Source organism: Astyanax mexicanus, chromosome 17, assembly GCF_023375975.1.
Source record: "Astyanax mexicanus isolate ESR-SI-001 chromosome 17, AstMex3_surface, whole genome shotgun sequence".
Lineage (NCBI taxonomy): Eukaryota > Metazoa > Chordata > Actinopteri > Characiformes > Acestrorhamphidae > Astyanax > Astyanax mexicanus.
Window position 1 is genome coordinate 9,603,966 of NC_064424.1, and position 19,354 is coordinate 9,623,319.

Sequence of the window (19,354 nt, forward strand, 5' to 3'; positions counted from 1 at the left end):
TTTTTCTAGGAATTTATGTGATAGGCCAACACAAAGTAGCACACACACAGCTTCCTTTAGAACAGGGGTATTGTTAATGATTTTAGGAGTGGATTTCCCTGGTGAGTGCTGGTTAGGTGCAGGCAGTGTTCGCAGCAAAGAGAAAACACTCCAAGCAAGATAAATACAACTGTTTTTTCCTTTATTAGTCAACGTAGCTCCAAACTAACCCATACAAGAGGAAGATTTAACAGACTCAACCAGTGTGTGCTGAACTCTTAAGTAGCAGCCAATTAGTAGCCCCCTCCCCCATTAGATTGAAAACACCTGGTGCTCATCCCCCCTAATTATGTATTTGATTGGCTGCCTGGCTGGCCTTTCTAAAAGGTATTTAATTTGAATTTACTATGGTTCAGTTAGAGAACATTTGACAGGCCAAGGTGCGCGATTTTTAACTTGTGTTATGAGTCAGTGCTATATCCTGTACGGTTGTTTGAACTATGATGAAAAATATATAATAATAATTTTTTTTTGTTTTTTGTCGTGCTCTAATTAATTCAGTGATTGCCGTGGACAGGCTAAGGTCCGATTTAAGGACGTTACGCTCTTTTTAGCTGCTCCGGTTTTTGTGGTGCTGCTGCTTTCTCTTTTAGAGTTTAAATTTTCTGCCAGAACCCGACCTGACCCGAGGACCGACCCGAAATCGGGCTCCTATTTTTATTTTATATAAAGCTCTGGTGTGATAATCACAACGTTACTAAGTAACCAATTATTATTGTTCACTAAAGCGAACGAAATACCGAAAAGTGAAAGTGAAAAAACATTTGTGTTAACTGAATCTAATAAAAACGGTAATTAAAAGGGAAAAAAAAATACCTCCAACTGTATTTTGTATTTATAAAACTAACTAAAACGAACTGAAATTACTGATAGAATACCCTCATTTTCGTGTTTAATTTATTTATAAGCACTGTGGTACAGCGGAGTTGTACAGCGGGCGGTGTTTTGCCGAGCGCGCGGCACCTCGTGGTCCGTTAATTTTCTTCTTGTGTAAAGCGCTCGCGCTAGCCGCAAAATACGACAGAAAACACTAAAACTGCAGAATTATGTATGGGATTACAATATGAGCCCCAGGCAGATGAAAGAGAAACAGGAGATACAGTATGTGAGAACATTTACCTGTGAGTAGCTCATACCAGAAATCTCTCTTTCTCTCTCTCTCTCTCTCTCTCTCTCTCTCTCTCTCTCTCTCACGTTTATTAGATTGATCTCTCTGATGAGATGTGTGAATAATAAAAACTAGCAAGCCCACCCTAAAAACAAATTAAAATTTACTGAACAGAACAAGTAAAACAAAATAAAATTAAACTATAATAAAAATGAAAAATGTAATCACGTAGCTCTGGGCGCACGTGAACGCCTCCGCGTTTGACTTGCAGCACTGTGTGTAGCTGTTCTTAAAAATCATGTTAATTAAATAATAGTTCTATGCTTCTATGTTAGTGTTAATAAACATAATTCTGATCATATTTTGCTCATTCAATCAGCCCAAAAACAGACAGTTTATGGTTCGGGTTTGGTCGGGCTCGGGCAGGACATGCACGGGCTGGGTCGGGTCGGATTTTTTGGGCCCGATCTAAGCTCTATTCTCTTTTGGTGAAGCTGTTCTATTAATACCATTTTAATGGTCATTAGATTGTTGTTTTTGTCCATTATTTTGTTTTGTTTATATATACATATTTCCTTTGAGTGTGGCTTGGTTTGTTTAATTTCATCCCCAGATGCGTTTTTCCGTTTTTTTCAGTATTACAAGTTTTAGTAATTTTCTTTGCTTGTGTGGAGAATTTCGTTTTTTTTTTTTTTTTGAAATTCGTTAGATTATATTTTTGTCAACATTTTGGGTTTATTTTCGTTTGTTATTTTTCTATTAATAATAGTTATTACATAATTGATTTCCTTTTTTTGAGGGCGAATAATAAAAGTAACGCAATAGTTACTTTTACTGGTAACTAGTTACTTTTGTAGTGGAGTAACTCCATTAGTAATTCAGTTACTTTTTTGGAGAAGTAATGAGTAACTATAACTAATTACTTTTTCAAAGTAACGTGCCCAACACTGCTGATGAGCTAGCTAATATTAGCGGTAAGCTAGCTAATGTTATCAGGGACAGAACTGAGGTTAGTGAAGAGTTAGCTAACATTAGCGGTGAGCTAGCTAATGTTATCAGGGAGAGAACTGAGGTTAGTGAAGAGCTAGCTAACATTAGCGGTGAGCTAGCTAATGTTATCAGGAGAGAACTAAGGTTAGTGAAGAGCTAGCTAACATTAGTGGTGAGCTAGCTAATGTTATCAGGGAGAGAACTGAGGTTAGTGAAGAGCTAGCTAACATTAGCGGTGAGCTAGCTAATGTTATCAGAGAGAGAACTGAGGTTAGTGAAGAGCTAGGTAACATTAGTGGTGAGCTAGCTAATGTTATCAGGGAGAGAACTGTGGTTAGCAGTGAGCTAGCTGACATTATCAGCCAGAGAACTAAGGTTAGCGGTGACCCGGCTAACATTTGCAGCAAGCTAGCTTACTGGAAGGTTAAGGTAAGTCTTAACTAAGACTATAATAAATAACAAATAATTTTGCAACTGCGGTTCTATGTTAAGTCTTTGTCTATGTTAAGTACCAATGTGGCCTCCCACCCTACCCGGTGTACAAACCAATACTCGCACGCTTTATTAGTTTGTTTTTGTGTATTTTAATGTTATCAGATAATGATAAATGGACACTGATACTTTATTGTTTTTCACTATTATTATTATTATTATTATTATTATTACTATTAGTAGTAGTAGTAGTAGTAGAAGCAGCAATGGTGTCAGTAGTAATTAGTAAAATAAACATAATCACAGCAATTTAATTGATTCATTTCTCTTTTTTTCAAAACAATTGTCCTCTGTTCATTGGTTTCTCTTGTTAAGAGTTTTGCTGTTTTTTTTTAAACAGTTATGTACATAAATTTCAAATTATTGGCTTAGGACTGGCTTTTCATTTCAAGTTTATTTATAATTTATAATGGAGACTGCTTTAAGTGTTCTTTCATTATTCTTTTTTGCTTCCTACATGCAATTCAGTGTGTTGTTTAACGTAATGCAACTTACATATGCTATGTTGGCTCTGTTCTGCATCACAAGGGAACAACATTTAAAGAAATAAAAAGGGAAATGAAAATTATATATATATTGAGGTCTTAAAAAGGTCTTAAAATAATTAAATTTGACTTTATAATGGTGCAAGAACCCTGCTATAACTCTTCACCAGATGGGAGAATACAGAAAGAGGGATCTTCAACTATTCCTCTTTGCACAACCTCTCTAAGGTTTACTATTGGGTTGAGGTCTTGGGACTGAGATGGCCATGAGAGGAGCTTGGTTTTGTGCCGTGTGAACTATTTTTGAGTAGGTTTGGCCACATGTTAAAGGTCATTATCTTGCTCTAAGTCCCGGTGAGGACCTATCTTCAGCTTTTGGCCAGAGGCCACAATATTCTGATTCAAAATGTCCTGATATTTCAAAGAGTTCGTGATCCCATGTATGCTTACAAGGTTCCCAGGTCCGTTGGAGAAGAAACAGGCCCACAGCATCACTTCTCCCCCATACTTAACAGTGGGCCTGAGGTGTTTTTCTGCATACTCATCATTAGTGTTACACGGTCCCAGTTAAAATCCCAGTACCACTTGGCAAACTCCACTCGTTTACGCATATGATTATAAAACAGAAAAGACACACACACACACACACACACACACACAACACCCTCGTTTAGAATAATGGATAAACTAAAAAATCTAAAAAATAAAAAACCCTATATTAAATATATTGTAACACATGCCGAATACATAATTTAGAAATGCCCAATTTAGGCTCTATCAAATAAAAAACAAATTATTAATAAAACCTCTAATTAGTGATAATCATGCCACAATCTTTTAGAAAAGGATACTAGAGAGGATGGTGAGATGTTAAAAAAGGGAGGGCCGTGTGTGTGTGTGTGTGTGTGTGTGTGTGTTATTAAACAGGTCATCTCTGAGGTCATCTCTTGCTGTTTATCTCTAATGTTGTGATGTCACTGAGTATAAAAGTCACAGGGTTTTGCTTCCCAGTTTAGAGCTTTAAGGTTCTCACAAGGTACAGCTTTTTTAACTGCATGAGTGATGACCAATGGAATCAACAAAAGAGTTTTATTGATTATATACAAAAATGCTCTAATTCCATTTACAGGGGGCTTTTCTAAGGCTGACCGTACCTCTCGGAAATTCTTTGGTTCTGTTTACTTTATCTATTAGCTATTTTAACAAATTTTCACCACATTTAGTGCAACAGTATTTATTGTACTTCTTTCTTTCTGTAAGCAGTAAATGGCAGACACTAATGGAAGCTCTGGAGATGCTTTTGTTTACCAGAGTTTTATTGAAGGGCAAATGAGTTGGATAGCTTTTATAAAGTTGTCAGTATTAATTGTGGTAACTCTGTTTGCTGTGTATGTAAACTGTGTTATTCTTTATGTTCTTAACAGTAAGCCTGTATTTAAAGAAACATCCCGCTACATTCTTTTTGCCCATATGCTCTTCAATGACACTGTTCATCTCATTCTCACTTTTTTCTTGTTTTTCTTTGCTGTGCTCTTCCTTAAGCTGGCTAAAGCTGTCTGTTCCATGATCCTGTTTTTTGATTCTACAACATTCTATATTGCACCTTTAAACCTGGCTGTGATGTCTCTGGAACGCTATGTGGCTATCTGTTTTCCTCTAAGACACACTGAAATAGCCACTCAGAAAAGAACTGGCATTGCTATTATCTTTATTTGGTTAATCGGCTGTGTAAATATTTTGATGAACATTATTACTGCCATAGTTTTGGACCCTAATTTTTTTTCTGTGAGCATGTTTTGTGCTTATGAACAGTTATATTTGCAACTCTGGCAGCCCGAGGTAATCAGTTGGCTTAATGCATTTCTTTTTGCGTCAGTAACCCTGATAATTGTATTTACCTACATCAGCATTATGATCACAGCCAGGTCTGTGTCCTCCAAAAAAGACTCTGCTAAGAAAGCCCACAAGACTGTGCTGCTGCACCTCATTCAGTTGGGCCTGTGTACAATGTCTTTTCTATATGCTATTGTAGACAGAGCACTTTATGTAGTGACTGGCAGCGGTACCTCTCTCTATTTACATGTGCAATATGTGAACTTTCTCCTCCTACTGATTCTGCCTCGCTGTCTGAGCCCTCTTATCTATGGGCTGAGAGACGATGCTATTAGACCTTTATTTAAACATTATTTCTGTCCCTGCTTTAGAAAATTCAGCACTGCTGTGAATGCGCAATAAATGTATTATTTATAATATATTTCTGTGAATGTGTGATCTTTTGCAAACATTGTCAACTACATGCTTGGCTCATTGTGCTAGTATTCTCATTATTTGTATTTTGTTAATATTTTAGACAATGCCTAATTGGTTATGAAATGCAGTAGTGTAATTTTTTGTATTTTTTTGTATTGAGCAAAATATCAACCAAAAAAAATCAACCACAAGATCATGGAGGATTTGAAATAACAGTTCTATAGAGGATAACTGTTTATAAATGAAATTAAATGATAATTTAAAATATGTTCTTTATATTTACTCAGGTTTATTTTGTCTGATTTAAAATGTATTTATTAATATGAAAAATGTAAATATGATAAAAAGCAAAAACGAAAGAAATCTGCAGGGAAGCAAATACTTTTTACAGAACTGTACATCCCTATTGTATCACAAGGCTTGGCTTACTAAGTGATTGGATTTTGTTATTAGATTGTTGTAACAAAATATTGAAAAAAATCATCTTCTGCAATTTAACCTTATTCCTCATTTTCCAGTGTGTAATGATGAATGTATCCACTGGGTGGTAATGTCATTTAAGAATTTCATTTAAGCAATAGAACACGAGAGGGAGTGTGCTATCACGAATAACATCACGGCTGTGATCCGGTCGTAGATCATCACAGCCGTGATGTTATTCGTGATAACACACGACCTCGAGTGTTCTATTGCTTTTATACAACAGTTTATTTTTACAAAATGAATTAAGAAAATAAATAAAAGAACTTTAAGAAATTCAGTTTGAACATGCTTTAATAGGGACAGTACCTTCCGCCAAAAAGTAGTTCCACCACAACTGTAACAGAACTTTTGCCATAATGGATCGCGCCAGAAGACGCGGGGTGGCGTGAACTGTATTAGGTTTGCTTGGGCACAGTTCTGTACTGCTTGAGTGGGTCTCAAGCGTAACCCCCCCGCAGCAAGCTGAAAATGGAGATAAGGGAGGTGAAGGGGTGGTGGTGGGCGCGAGGTTGAACGTCACAAAGGTGAGGGGAAACAGGGAGGTATATATATGTAAGGCCAAGGGGAGGAGCTTGTAATTGAGGCGCGCTCCATATGCCAAAACTCTGTTAATACTTAACAACACGAAACTTAACTACAAAACGGTGCATGGTTCATACAGACTAACAGCACGAAAGTTAGTTTGAAAGCAAAATTGGGAATAAGCGAAGATGGTAACGTTAGGACCGTGCAATGACGCTGATACTCTCTCCTGCTCCGTGGAGTCGTCTTCAGGTGAAAGCTGCGCATTTTTTGAGCATTTCTTTTCCTGGGTGGTGTTGGTTTTAGCTAGCCGGCTGGACTGTGGTTAGGTTAGCGTAGCTTGCTTTAGCTCAGGATTAACTTAGCTTAGCCTAGCCTGGCTGGTTAGCGTTCTGGCTCTCAGACGGCATTAACCGAGCGATTTTCTTTCCTTTTTTTCCACGAAAGATGAGCCAGCGCTGCGGGCAAGCGTGGCGCAGCTGAGCACTAGCCTGTGCTGAGTTAACGCTGTTGCGGGTGTCCTGTGTATATACGCCGTTACTCGGCAACGCGACAGCGGAGTGATACAGGTTTAGTGTGAGAAGGCCGTGATGTTATCTCGAATATCATCACGGCTAGATCACTTCTCAACCAATCAGATTGTGAGGTCGGAACTAACTGTTGTATAATGTCTGAGAAAACATAAAAAGTTGTGTCATGACCTGGATTAAACTTCACATTAAGTTTAATTTAAAAACACTGCAGAACTACATCTACAGTGGCTTGAAAAAAGTATTTCATACCCCTTGAACTTTTCCATATTTTATCACATTACACCAACAAACTTAAGTGTATTTTTCTAGGAATTTATGTGATAGGCCAACACAAAGTAGCACACACACAGCTTCCTTTAGAACAGGGGTATTGTTAATGATTTTAGGAGTGGATTTCCCTGGTGAGTGCTGGTTAGGTGCAGGCAGTGTTCGCAGCAAAGAGAAAACACTCCAAGCAAGATAAATACAACTGTTTTTTCCTTTATTAGTCAACGTAGCTCCAAACTAACTCATACAAGAGGAAGATTTAACAGACTCAACCAGTGTGTGCTGAACTCTTAAGTAGCAGCCAATTAGTAGCCCCCTCCCCCATTAGATTGAAAACACCTGGTGCTCATCCCCCCTAATTATGTATTTGATTGGCTGCCTGGCTGGCCTTTCTAAAAGGTATTTAATTTGAATTTACTATGGTTCAGTTAGAGAACATTTTGACAGGCCAAGGTGCGCGATTTTTAACTTGTGTTATGAGTCAGTGCTATATCCTGTACGGTTGTTTGAACTATGATGAAAAATATATAATAATAATTTTTTTTTGTTTTTTGTCGTGCTCTAATTAATTCAGTGATTGCCGTGGACAGGCTAAGGTCCGATTTAAGGACGTTACGCTCTTTTTAGCTGCTCCGGTTTTTGTGGTGCTGCTGCTTTCTCTTTTAGAGTTTAAATTTTCTGCCAGAACCCGACCTGACCCGAGGACCGACCCGAAATCGGGCTCCTATTTTTATTTTATATAAAGCTCTGGTGTGATAATCACAACGTTACTAAGTAACCAATTATTATTGTTCACTAAAGCGAACGAAATACCGAAAAGTGAAAGTGAAAAAACATTTGTGTTAACTGAATCTAATAAAAACGGTAATTAAAAGGGAAAAAAAAATACCTCCAACTGTATTTTGTATTTATAAAACTAACTAAAACGAACTGAAATTACTGATAGAATACCCTCATTTTCGTGTTTAATTTATTTATAAGCACTGTGGTACAGCGGAGTTGTACAGCGGGCGGTGTTTTGCCGAGCGCGCGGCACCTCGTGGTCCGTTAATTTTCTTCTTGTGTAAAGCGCTCGCGCTAGCCGCAAAATACGACAGAAAACACTAAAACTGCAGAATTATGTATGGGATTACAATATGAGCCCCAGGCAGATGAAAGAGAAACAGGAGATACAGTATGTGAGAACATTTACCTGTGAGTAGCTCATACCAGAAATCTCTCTTTCTCTCTCTCTCTCTCTCTCTCTCTCTCTCTCTCTCTCTCACGTTTATTAGATTGATCTCTCTGATGAGATGTGTGAATAATAAAAACTAGCAAGCCCACCCTAAAAACAAATTAAAATTTACTGAACAGAACAAGTAAAACAAAATAAAATTAAACTATAATAAAAACTAGAAAAGGCAAAGTTCGTGAACGAACTTTAAGTTGGCTTGGAAAAGTACGCTAATAACGTTTAAAAGTTAAAATGGTTACTAAGCTGTTTTTGTCTGAAGAGTGTGAAGAGTTGTTGATATGCTGTTAACTTTTGGCTAAACGCTAAATACCAAAGTCCAAAAACATTTGCCGAAAATCTAACGTCCAAAAATGTTTGGCTAAAAGCTAAAGTCCAAAAACTTTTGGCTAAACTATGGCTAATAAAGCAGTGTTCAAAAACGTTTGGCTAAATGATGGAATTCAAATACTTTAGCTAATAGAGAAGTGTCCAAACCCCTTTGGCTAAATATTGAAATTTTAATACTTTAACTAATAAAGGAGTGTCCAAAAACTTTTGGTTAAAAGTGGGTGAGAAAGCTACAAAGCAGTTTATTCAGCAGCTCCTCCAAACACACAGTACAGAAGAACAATGCAGAAAGGGTTGTCACCGCTAGGTGGCAGTAAAACTGTAAATGTGCACTCAAGCTTATAAAGGAGGGAGCGCACTCATTCCATCTGAAGTGCCCTGGATTAACTTAGTTCTTAAACTTTAAATTTTACACCCACTGAAGCACTGAAATTTACCTTGAACTCTTAAAACATGTTACCGTGTTTTTCATTGCCTTTTGTCTGAAATATGATGCACGGGGTGTGTGTAAATTTGTTGTTATCTAAATAATGCAATTCTTAGGGAGTAGGGAAGAAGGGAGCATGTAGTCAAATGGATGTACCCACAGACGTGGCCTAAGAGCGCGTGCGTCAAAGGAGCGGATCATTGCGGTCTCTGAGGTAAGTAGAGCTGACGGCTCTGGAATGAGTTTCTGTGTGGAAAAAGGTGAAAACACGGCGAAATACGCCCCTTTTAATGTCCACTTCGTGTATTTAGTTAGATAGTTGACTAATATGTATAAACTACTTAACAGCGTGTGTTAATATAGCTAAAACGTCGTTATATCTGTGTTTGTATAAAGCTAGGTTAGCGTGCTAGCTAACACTACAGGCAGCTCAGAGAGGCAAGCTAGCATTAGCTCTGATACAGGGAATTCCTGCTTTAATCACAGATTAATTTTACACTCATACACAGAATTCGGGTAGCTGAATGTTCCAGAAACAAAAGATGACCCGAGCTAACCCGGCTAACTATTGGGCTTTTCAGTTATAAACTAATGTGGCAGTATTTTAGTTAGCGGTTAGCTATCCACTGCAGCCTGACCCGCCCTGAAAACCGGTTTAAGCCGGTTCAGCTAACCCAGCACGCTCTGCCACTGATTCTGACTGAACGCTGGCGCAGCAGTGGAATATCTTAATATCTGAATAATGTGAATATTTTATCAGCAGTTTAAATATATTAAATATATTAAATATTATTTCTCAGTTTCTGGTTCATTATCTGTTAACGAAATATTGTCACTATTAGTAACAAGTTTACCGTTTTGTTGTTAGTAAATGCAGCTACAGTATGATCAGAATACACAATAACGCGCCCTGACCCGCCCGCGGGCCAAAACAAATTTCACACTTAATGTCTGGCTGTGTTTATGAATAATTATAGGCTCAATATAGACACCCAATATGCCATATTAAAGCTTAGAATCTCTGCTTTCTTAGTTATTTAGCATATTTAGCTGTATTTCCTTTCAGAAAATAAAAAAAATCAGTTAATTATTAATTAGTTGCTAGATATATGCATTTTCAATCACTTTCTTTTTTGTCAACAGTTGCAGTACTGACATTCATTGTGTGAGTAAACACTTCCAGTACATTTCAATGATACGTGTCTCGAGTAATTTAGTTAGAGCTGTCAACTAACTAAATTGAATACTTTTATGTTCTTTATTAAAGTTGTATTAATTCTGCTATCAGAAAGTAGGGTTTAAACATCTATTAAACTATTCAGAACTGTTGTTAAGAACTCCCACATTTAGTTACTGTAATAATTTGTTGCCAATAAATCCTTTAACATGCTTTGTTGTATGAAGCTCATGAATTGTTTTTTTTTTTTTTTCAGTTTTGAATTCTTTGCAACATACTGGCCTTTCTTTTTACATTTTTACTAATATACATTTTTCTTTTCTGCAGTTGCTTATCTTGACGTTCCAAGTGTAAGTTAACCATTTAAATGCATAAGTACAATGTGTTGCCATTTTAAATGAACTTTTCGTTCTCATAGTAAGTTGAAAATAAATTCTTCAATAAGCCTGGTTTCTCAAAGTAATAAGGTTTATTACATTGCACAGTGCACAATAATGGCACTTTAATTATACTATAAAATTCTGATAAATAGTTATATTAATTAGTCAATGAATTATTTCTTGTCTGCTTTAGTTGTAGTTAATTAAACCAGTGTTTCCTAGCTTGTTTTAGTCGTAACACACTAAAAAGGATAATCTGATTTATGATTAATTTACCAAGTGTCCAATTTCTTCCTTTTTCTTATTTTACAGGAACAAGAAAGAGAGAGAACTACAGTGCTTGTAAGTACAGACAATTAACTGATTTAACAATTGATTAGTACCAGCACTTTTAAATAAATTATAATTAGAAATTAGAGTTTGAGATTGAGATTAGAGATTTAATGCTGCACTGTGTATAATAAACCAATAAGTTTATAGGTTTATTCCAGACTCTGGAAACTCACCAAGTAAGCCCACCAGTGTGCTGTGCCCATTGTAACATTTACAAAAGGGATAACATTAGTCAACAGCCGAAGACAACTTCACACACTAGAAATTGTAACTGGACAATACTCTGGAGTAATTAGTTACTGATAGTTACTGACTGGACTGGACTGTTGCTCTCTTGTGCCAATATCATCTTTTTAAAAGTAAATTCTGCGTTTCATTTGTAATAAACTATTTGGAGTCTAAAGTAAAAAAATATATAAAAATTGAAGTTTGCTACACGTAATGGGTAGAAAATGACTTCTTAACTAAACTACGCACCCAGTAATGTTAAAATATGATTGCTGCATATTAAAAGTTAAAAGGTGTCATTCCGATGTTTTTGTTTCTCTTTTTTTACAATTTCAGGGTTCCCTGTTATTGCCTGGTAGGGGTGACCCGAGGCCTTGCTACCAGGTTACAAGTTTACCTGGTAAGTTTATATTTCAATGATACTTCAGAGATATGGAGGACCAAAAATGACATAAGTATAAATAAATAAATGCATATATAAATGTAGAAATAAATGAATAAATAAATAAATACAAGCATAAATAATTGTAAAGGTAAATAAATAAATACATTTCTTATTTATTGATTGATTTTATTTATTTATTCATTTACATGTGCATTTATTTATTCATTCATTTATTTCAACATTTCTACATTTATTTATTTATTTCCACATTTCTATATTTATTTATTTCTGCATTTGTATGGTAATTAGGTAGGTGGTCCTATCCTCGCTCTAAAGCAGGATTGGTTGCAGCTCACTCGCGCGCCAGGACACAGCAGCTCGCGTGCCAGTGTTGCGGTGAATTCAGTCCCTCTGTTCCCCCTTCACTGCGCATGTCGCAGCTCAGATAGGCCCCATTTGTTCTCATTTGCGCTCTTCTTTCAGTTTCTTTGCGTCGGCGACGTTTTACTTCTGTTGTAAAAAAAAAAAACAACTTAAATTCATACTTAAAAGTGTAAAAAATTGTGAGAATAGGTTTAAATGCTCATTAAAAACATACAATGACTAGATTTCGTTCTGTTGTCCGCTCCGTGCAATAGACTGAGTTCAGCTGATCTAGTGTACCGTTTATATAAAGCTATATTATTCTGTTCAGACTCCAGTAAGTATGGTTTATTGGGATTCTCTAGTCTCACCAAATTTCATATAAAATAATACCACAGACCAACTGCTGTGCCATGTAATGTAGTTTATTTATATTAGCAATAAATATTTCAAACATTTATACATGTATTTACCTAATTTAGTGAGTGTGGTGAGACGAGACAATCCCAATAAACCATACTTGCTGGAGTGTAAACAGAATAATATAGCTTTATATAAATGGTACGGCTAAATCCACTAGATCAGTTGAACTCAGTCTATTGCACGGAGCGGAAAACAAAGCGAAATCTAGTCATAGTATGTTTTTAATGAGCATTTAAACCTATTCTGACTATTTTTAACACTTTAAAGTATGAAATTAGAAGTAAAAAGTCGCAAACGCGAAGAATCAGAAAAAAAAGAGCGCAAACAAGAACAAATGGAGCCTTTCTTGCTCCTGACCCTGCTTTAGAGTGAGGATAGGACCGCGTTCCTAATTAACATACAAATGCAGAAATACAGAAATAAATAAATAAATGAATAAATAAATAAAAGCGCATATAAGTGAATAAATAAATAAATCAATAAATAAGAAATGTATTTATTTTAATTATTTACCTATACAATTATTTATGCGTGTATTTATATTTATTCATTTATTTATATCTACATTTATATGTGCATTTATTTATTTATACATTTTTGGTCCTTCATACAGGGATAGCTCTTTGTAGTTTTGTATATTGCACGGTGCAGTACTGATATGGATATGTGTAACTTTTTGTTTTCCCATTTTGTTTTCACAGGTTTTGAAGATCTCTCTTTTTCTTTATTCCCAATCCCCCTTTTCTATCATCTCTTTTTTCATCCAATCCCCTTTCTATCCACTTGCACCTGCAAGTACAACGATAAAGGGCATTCAGTTGAACCCCTGAAAACGGAACTCTTGAAAAATAACCCCTTGAAATCTAAACTCTTGAAAAATAACCTCTTGAAATCTAAACTCTTGAAAAGGAAGGGCATTCAGTTGACCCCTGAAAAACGGCTTCATAGGGCATTCAGTTGACCCCTGAAAAACGGCTTCATAGGGCATTCAGTTGACCCCTAAACAACGGTTTGAAAAGGGCATTCAGTTGACCCCTAAACAACGGTTTGAAAAGGGCATTCAGTTGACCCCTGGAAACGGAAATCTTGAAAAAAGATCCCCTTGGCAAACTTGATTCCCTCATTTAACCCTGTATAGTGTTTCCTTGTGATTGGTTTCAGGTCAGACAATTCTCTAAAGAAGCAAACTCTTCACCCGAAGACAGTCATCACATTGACCGCTGCATCTGGAGCTGAAGACACACACATTCACATTATCGACTGAAGCTGCAGTTACCTGTCATTTCTTATAGCAGTATATTGTGATTTAAAAACATACAGCTTCTTACAGTGTGTACATACCACATTTAATACATTTAGTAAAAAATACAGTCTATTAAAATATTTGTTGCTGAACCTTTTTACACATTAAATACGTAATTATTTCATAAAAAGTTATTTCTTTTAGCAGTTGTCTTTTGTAAGCTTGTTTCCTACAGAGGTATAATCACATTTTTGGGTTGTGAGTGTGTTTTAAGGAGATACAATTGCATCTAGATACTGGATTGTAGTATATAAGAAAGCTGTTTGAGTGTACAATTTAAGGGGAAAATTACGTTTTGAGAAGTTATTAATAAAAAAAGAATTTTTACATATATATTTTTTCATTTAGTTGACTGCATTTTATTGTAATTTTTTGTCAGCCAGTTATTTCTGCAATTAATTTATCTTTTTCTATAATCCTTATATACAAATCTTTTTCAATTGTACTTTTACTATAAACAAATTTTACAGACGTCTGCTTCAGTGTAGCCACTGGTAAAACTGCAAGGGTATCTTGGTCATATCTACATATCTTTTGGAAAAGTTTAAAGCCCTACTTTATTTGGTAAGTTTGTGTTAATAAAAAAAGCATTACTACCTTACAGCAGTATTTATCAAACATTACTGGGTTATTGTACTTTATAAAATTATAAACCATTAGACAAGTGTATACGTTAAAACAGTGTTTATTAAACATATTACTGGGTTATTGTAATTAATAAAAATTTAAACCATTAGACTAGTGTATACATTACAGCAGTATTTATCAAATATTTTACTGGGTTATTGTAATTTATAAAATTATTATAACTAGCATATACGTTACAGCAGTGTTTGTCAAACATATTACTGGGTTATTGTAAATTGTAAACCATTACACAATCATATCTTAAAGAAATATTTTGGGAAAAGTAGCCATTTTACTAGCTTGATATTTCTGATTAATATAAACACTAGTGCTAGTAAGTTACAGAGTTTATCAAACAAGCTATTGTAATTTTCCATATCTGAGACAAGGTTTTATTGTAACGAATAGAGAAATGCCGAAGAAAAGCAAGAAAGCCGTCGCAGCAAAGCAGCGTGAGGCAGCAAAGTTAAAACCCCGAAATGCTGAACAGCCGGTAAACAACGTTAGTACACACGTGACCACAGTCTGTGCATCTCACAATCAAGCAGATGACAGGTATCAGCTGTTTAGTAGAGGAGTTCAGTGTACCTGTAATTCACTTACATTTCTAGCAGTACACAGTGAAAATAACGACCTGACCAGCCTAAACCTAGACCAGATATTAACACAGGGGGATGCTGTTTATACTCAGGTTAAACAATCATTACTGAATGAAGGGAGGTTTCAGAGTAACCTGCTGGCATCTGATGAGCTTCCCTGTACAGTAGAGACAGACACGCAGTGTTACAGCGTTATTAAACACCCACAGAGATTCGGGTTTCTGAGAGACGAGGCCCCACAGGGGATGGAAGAGTATGTGAATTTGGAGAGAGCACTAAACTGTCTGAGAGGTGATGTAAATCATGCTCTGCTGATCACTGGAGGAATGTGTGTTGCTGTGTTCAGAGATCGCTCAGGTAGATTCGGGTTCTTTGATCCTCACTGCAGAACACCTGATGGACTAAAAGCTGATGAGAACGCAGGTACAGCTGTGATGCTCACATTTGCAAACTTGGAGGACATGACTGAAAGGTTACTAATACTGTACCAGGTGTGTCTTAAACTGAAGGATAACCATCAGTATGAGCTCCTCCCCGTGTCTTTTCTAAACATAAACACAGCAACTGCTGCAGAAGCTACTGATAATCAAATAACAGAAGACCCCTGTCCTGATCTGCAGACTGACATTAGCCAATCTGTGCCACAACCTGTGACTAAATTAACCAAAACTCAAAAAAGGAGGCAATATTTACATCAAAAGCACATTAAAAGAAAAGGACAGGCCCTACAGACAGAGGGAGAAAAGAAGGAGAGGTTAAACTGGAAAGGCAAATATGCAAATGACCCTGAATTCAGAGAAAAAATTAAACAGCGCAGCCGAGTGTCTTACACTAAAAATAAAAATTACAGACTTGCAAAGCTAAAATCAATAGGAGTTAATTACATAGTTAACACAACTTACAGAGCAAAGCAAAAACTGTACGTTACAAACAGCTACAGAACTAATCCAGATTACAGAGCAAAGCAAAAACTGTATGTTACAAACAGCTACAGAACTAATCCAGATTACAGAGCAAAGCAAAAACTGTATGTTACAAACAGCTACAGAACTAATCCAGATTACAGAAAAAAACAGAGACAGTATATCATGAACAGCTACAGAACTAATCCAGATTACAGAAAAAAACAGAGACAGTATATCACGAACAGCTACAGAACTAATCCAGATTACAGAAAAAAACAGAGACAGTATATCACAAACAGCTACAGAACTAATCCAGATTACAGAAAAAAACAGAGACAGTATATCACGAACAGCTACAGAACTAATCCAGATTACAGAAAAAAACAGAGACAGTATATCACAAACAGCTACAGAACTAATCCAGATTACAGAAAAAAACAGATATGGAACATGATCAACAGGTACAAAAATAACCAAGATTATAGAGAAAAAAAGATACAGTACATTACACACAGGTACAAAAATAACCAAGATTACAGAGAGAAAAAGAGACAGTACATTACACACAGCTACAGAAAAGATGAGGCTTTCAGGCAAAGACAGAAGCAATATTTTATGAATCGTCTGTCTGATCTGCATTTCAGGATGATTCACAGAGAACAGTGCTTACTGCGGTCAAAAAACAGAGCATCTAGACTTAACACCCTACACAAGATACAAGATACACAAATACAGAGGAAGTACAGACTAAACCATTTTCAGCAGCAGAGAAACACAACAGTACAAACACAAAACAATGAATCCCTAAATCCAGAAGTGCAGAAATCTCTAATCCATTTTAAGGAAATCATAAAAGCTGGTCCGAGTTACGTCTGCACAGTCTGTCACAGAGCATTATTTTCTGATCAGGTCCGACTGTGTGATCACACACACTACCAAAAAAACCCATCAATAACATCAAATTGCTTGACTGGAAAATATGTACACACCTGTTCCTCTGACTGTAATGATAACTGTGCGCCTGAAGAAATGAAAAATGAGTGGATCTGCCACAGCTGTCATGATAACTTGAGTAAAGGGAGAATGCCTTCCATTGCTTCTGCAAACAAACTCCAACTCGCACCCATTCCAGCAGAACTGTGTGATTTAAATATACTGGAGAGACATGTCATAGCTAAATATGTGTGTTTTGCAAAGGTCATCAGTCTTCCAAAAGGTCAGCAGAGAGCTATTAAAGGTGCTGTTGTGTCGGTTCCTTCAGATGTTGAAACAACAGTAAATGTTTTACCCAGACCGAGCAGTGAATCACAGCTACTCACAGTGAAGCTGAAAAGACGACTGTGTTACTCAGGCCACTACCAGTTCCAGACCATATCCATGCAGAAGGTTCTGTCTGCCTTACTTAAACTAAAGGAAATCCACTCTGAATACAGAGACATTGTAATAAACAATGCGGAGCAGGATGAATTATTTGATGATTTTCCAGACCCAATAAATGCTGATGATATTCCAGAGGATGAAATAGACTTGAACATGAACTTTGACAATGATGAAACAGTAGAGCAGAACCCTGAGAGCGAACATGATGTAGATAATGAGACTGAAAGCACAGAACAGAGCGCAGGTCTCGCATTAGACACGTGTCTACAACCTCCAGATATTGGTCAGCATCTGTTGTCATTCAATGATGGAATATTTTGCATTGCCCCAGCTGAGCAAAACAATCCAGTAAGCATATTTAAAGTTCCTAAACTGGAAGCAATGGCTTTTCCTGTTCAGTTTCCAACTGGAGAAAACACATTTGATGAACCTGACAGACACACAGCTCTCTCACCCAGCAGATATTTCAATGCCAGGCTCTTTTCTGCTGATAATCGCTTTGCAAGAGACACAAACTACATTTTCTTTGCTCAGTTTGTGACTGAAATGCATACAGCATTTTCCAGCATGTCAATCCAGCTAAGAAAAGCAAAATCAGTGACCCGTGAAGGCCGAAAAATCAACAGTGCACTATTACAGGACAAACGTGAATTGGAGAAACTCATACACAATAATGAGGTCACAAGGTTCCTCCAACCACTTCGTGGATCTCCAGCCTATTGGCAGAAAACACTCAGAGACCTTTTTGCAATGCTTCGCCAACTGGGAACTCCCACATTCTTCTGTACATTCAGTGCTGCAGAGATGAGATGGCCCGAAGTGATCACAGCGATTAAAGCACAGCAAGGTGAATCTGTGGACTTTTCAGTCCTGGACTGGTCAGAGAAATGTGAGATACTGCGCAGTAATCCTGTCACAGCCATGCGCATGTTTGAGAAACGTGTAGAAGCTCTTATGAACCTTATTCAGTCTCCTGCTCAGCCCATTGGTCAGATCGTTGACTTCTTTTTTCGCGTTGAGTTCCAACAGAGAGGCTCTCCACACATTCACTGCTTATTCTGGGTAAACGGTGCTCCAGAGTTTGAGAATGACCAAGATCAGGATGTTTGTGACTTCATTGACAGACACATTTCATGCAAACTGCCAGACCCAAACACAGATCCTGAACTGAACAGAATTGTTTCAGAAGTTCAAACACACAGCAGAAACCACTCTAAATCATGCAAAAAGAACAATAAACACTGCAGGTTTGGATTTCCTAAACCCCCCATGATGAAAACACTGATCACACGACCCAGACCACCCCCTGACACTGACTCAGATGATGAAGGTGCAGAAAAAGATGAACCTGTGACACAAGCTAAATCTAAGCTTCAGCCAGTGTGGGATCTGCTAAATGATAAGACTCAGAACTTTGAAAGCATCACACAGCTGCTAGAAACTGTAAACATGACATACGAGGAGTATAAAGACAATGTAAACAGTCTCAGTTCAGCAAGTGTAGTTATAATGCAACGTGAACCAAATGATTGCTGGGTAAACGGCTACAATCCATTGCTGCTAAGAGCCTGGGACGCCAACATGGATATACAGTTCATCCTGAACCCGTACACCTGCATAATGTACATTCTGTCATACATCTCAAAAGGTGAACATGAGATGAGTGAATACCTGAAAGGTGTGATTAAAGAAATGTGTCCAAACACATCAGAGAGAGAAAGCATGAAACAGGTGATGCATGCCTATGCTAAAAACAGAGAGGTCAGTGCACAGGAAGCTGTAGCTCGAACCTGCAGTCTAAAACTGAAATCATCATCCCGTGCTGTGATTTTCATACCCACTGATGATAATGCAGTAAAGATGAGTCTGCCTATGAGCTGCTTACAGGACAAAGCCCCTGATGATGAAAATGTGTGGATGACAGGATTTGCAGAAAAGTACATGGCCAGGCCTGAAACACCAGAGTTTGAGAACATGTGCATGGCTAAATTTGCTAGTGAATATCGGGTTGTTTATTCAGATCAGAGAAAAGGTAAAAATGTACTTCCACTGCAGAATGACATGGGATACATCAAAAAGCGAACCAGAGGAAAA

At 37.0% G+C, this 19,354-nt stretch overlaps 1 protein-coding gene and 1 long non-coding RNA gene across 2 annotated transcripts; both read left to right on the plus strand.

The window, feature by feature from the left end:
* The first annotated feature begins 4,083 nt into the window (after positions 1–4,083).
* On the plus strand, positions 4,084–5,661 carry LOC125782452 (odorant receptor 131-2-like). The gene has a single exon (XM_049466554.1). It carries the CDS (start codon positions 4,381–4,383, stop codon positions 5,347–5,349), a length of 969 nt encoding a protein of 322 aa, XP_049322511.1. The 5' UTR covers positions 4,084–4,380; the 3' UTR covers positions 5,350–5,661.
* Positions 5,662–10,429: 4,768 nt separating this feature from the next.
* On the plus strand, positions 10,430–14,082 carry LOC125782491 (uncharacterized). The gene is made up of 4 exons (XR_007425171.1): positions 10,430–10,684; positions 11,027–11,056; positions 11,612–11,675; positions 13,148–14,082. It is a non-coding gene; the product is annotated as an uncharacterized LOC125782491 (long non-coding RNA).
* Positions 14,083–19,354: the final 5,272 nt, after the last annotated feature.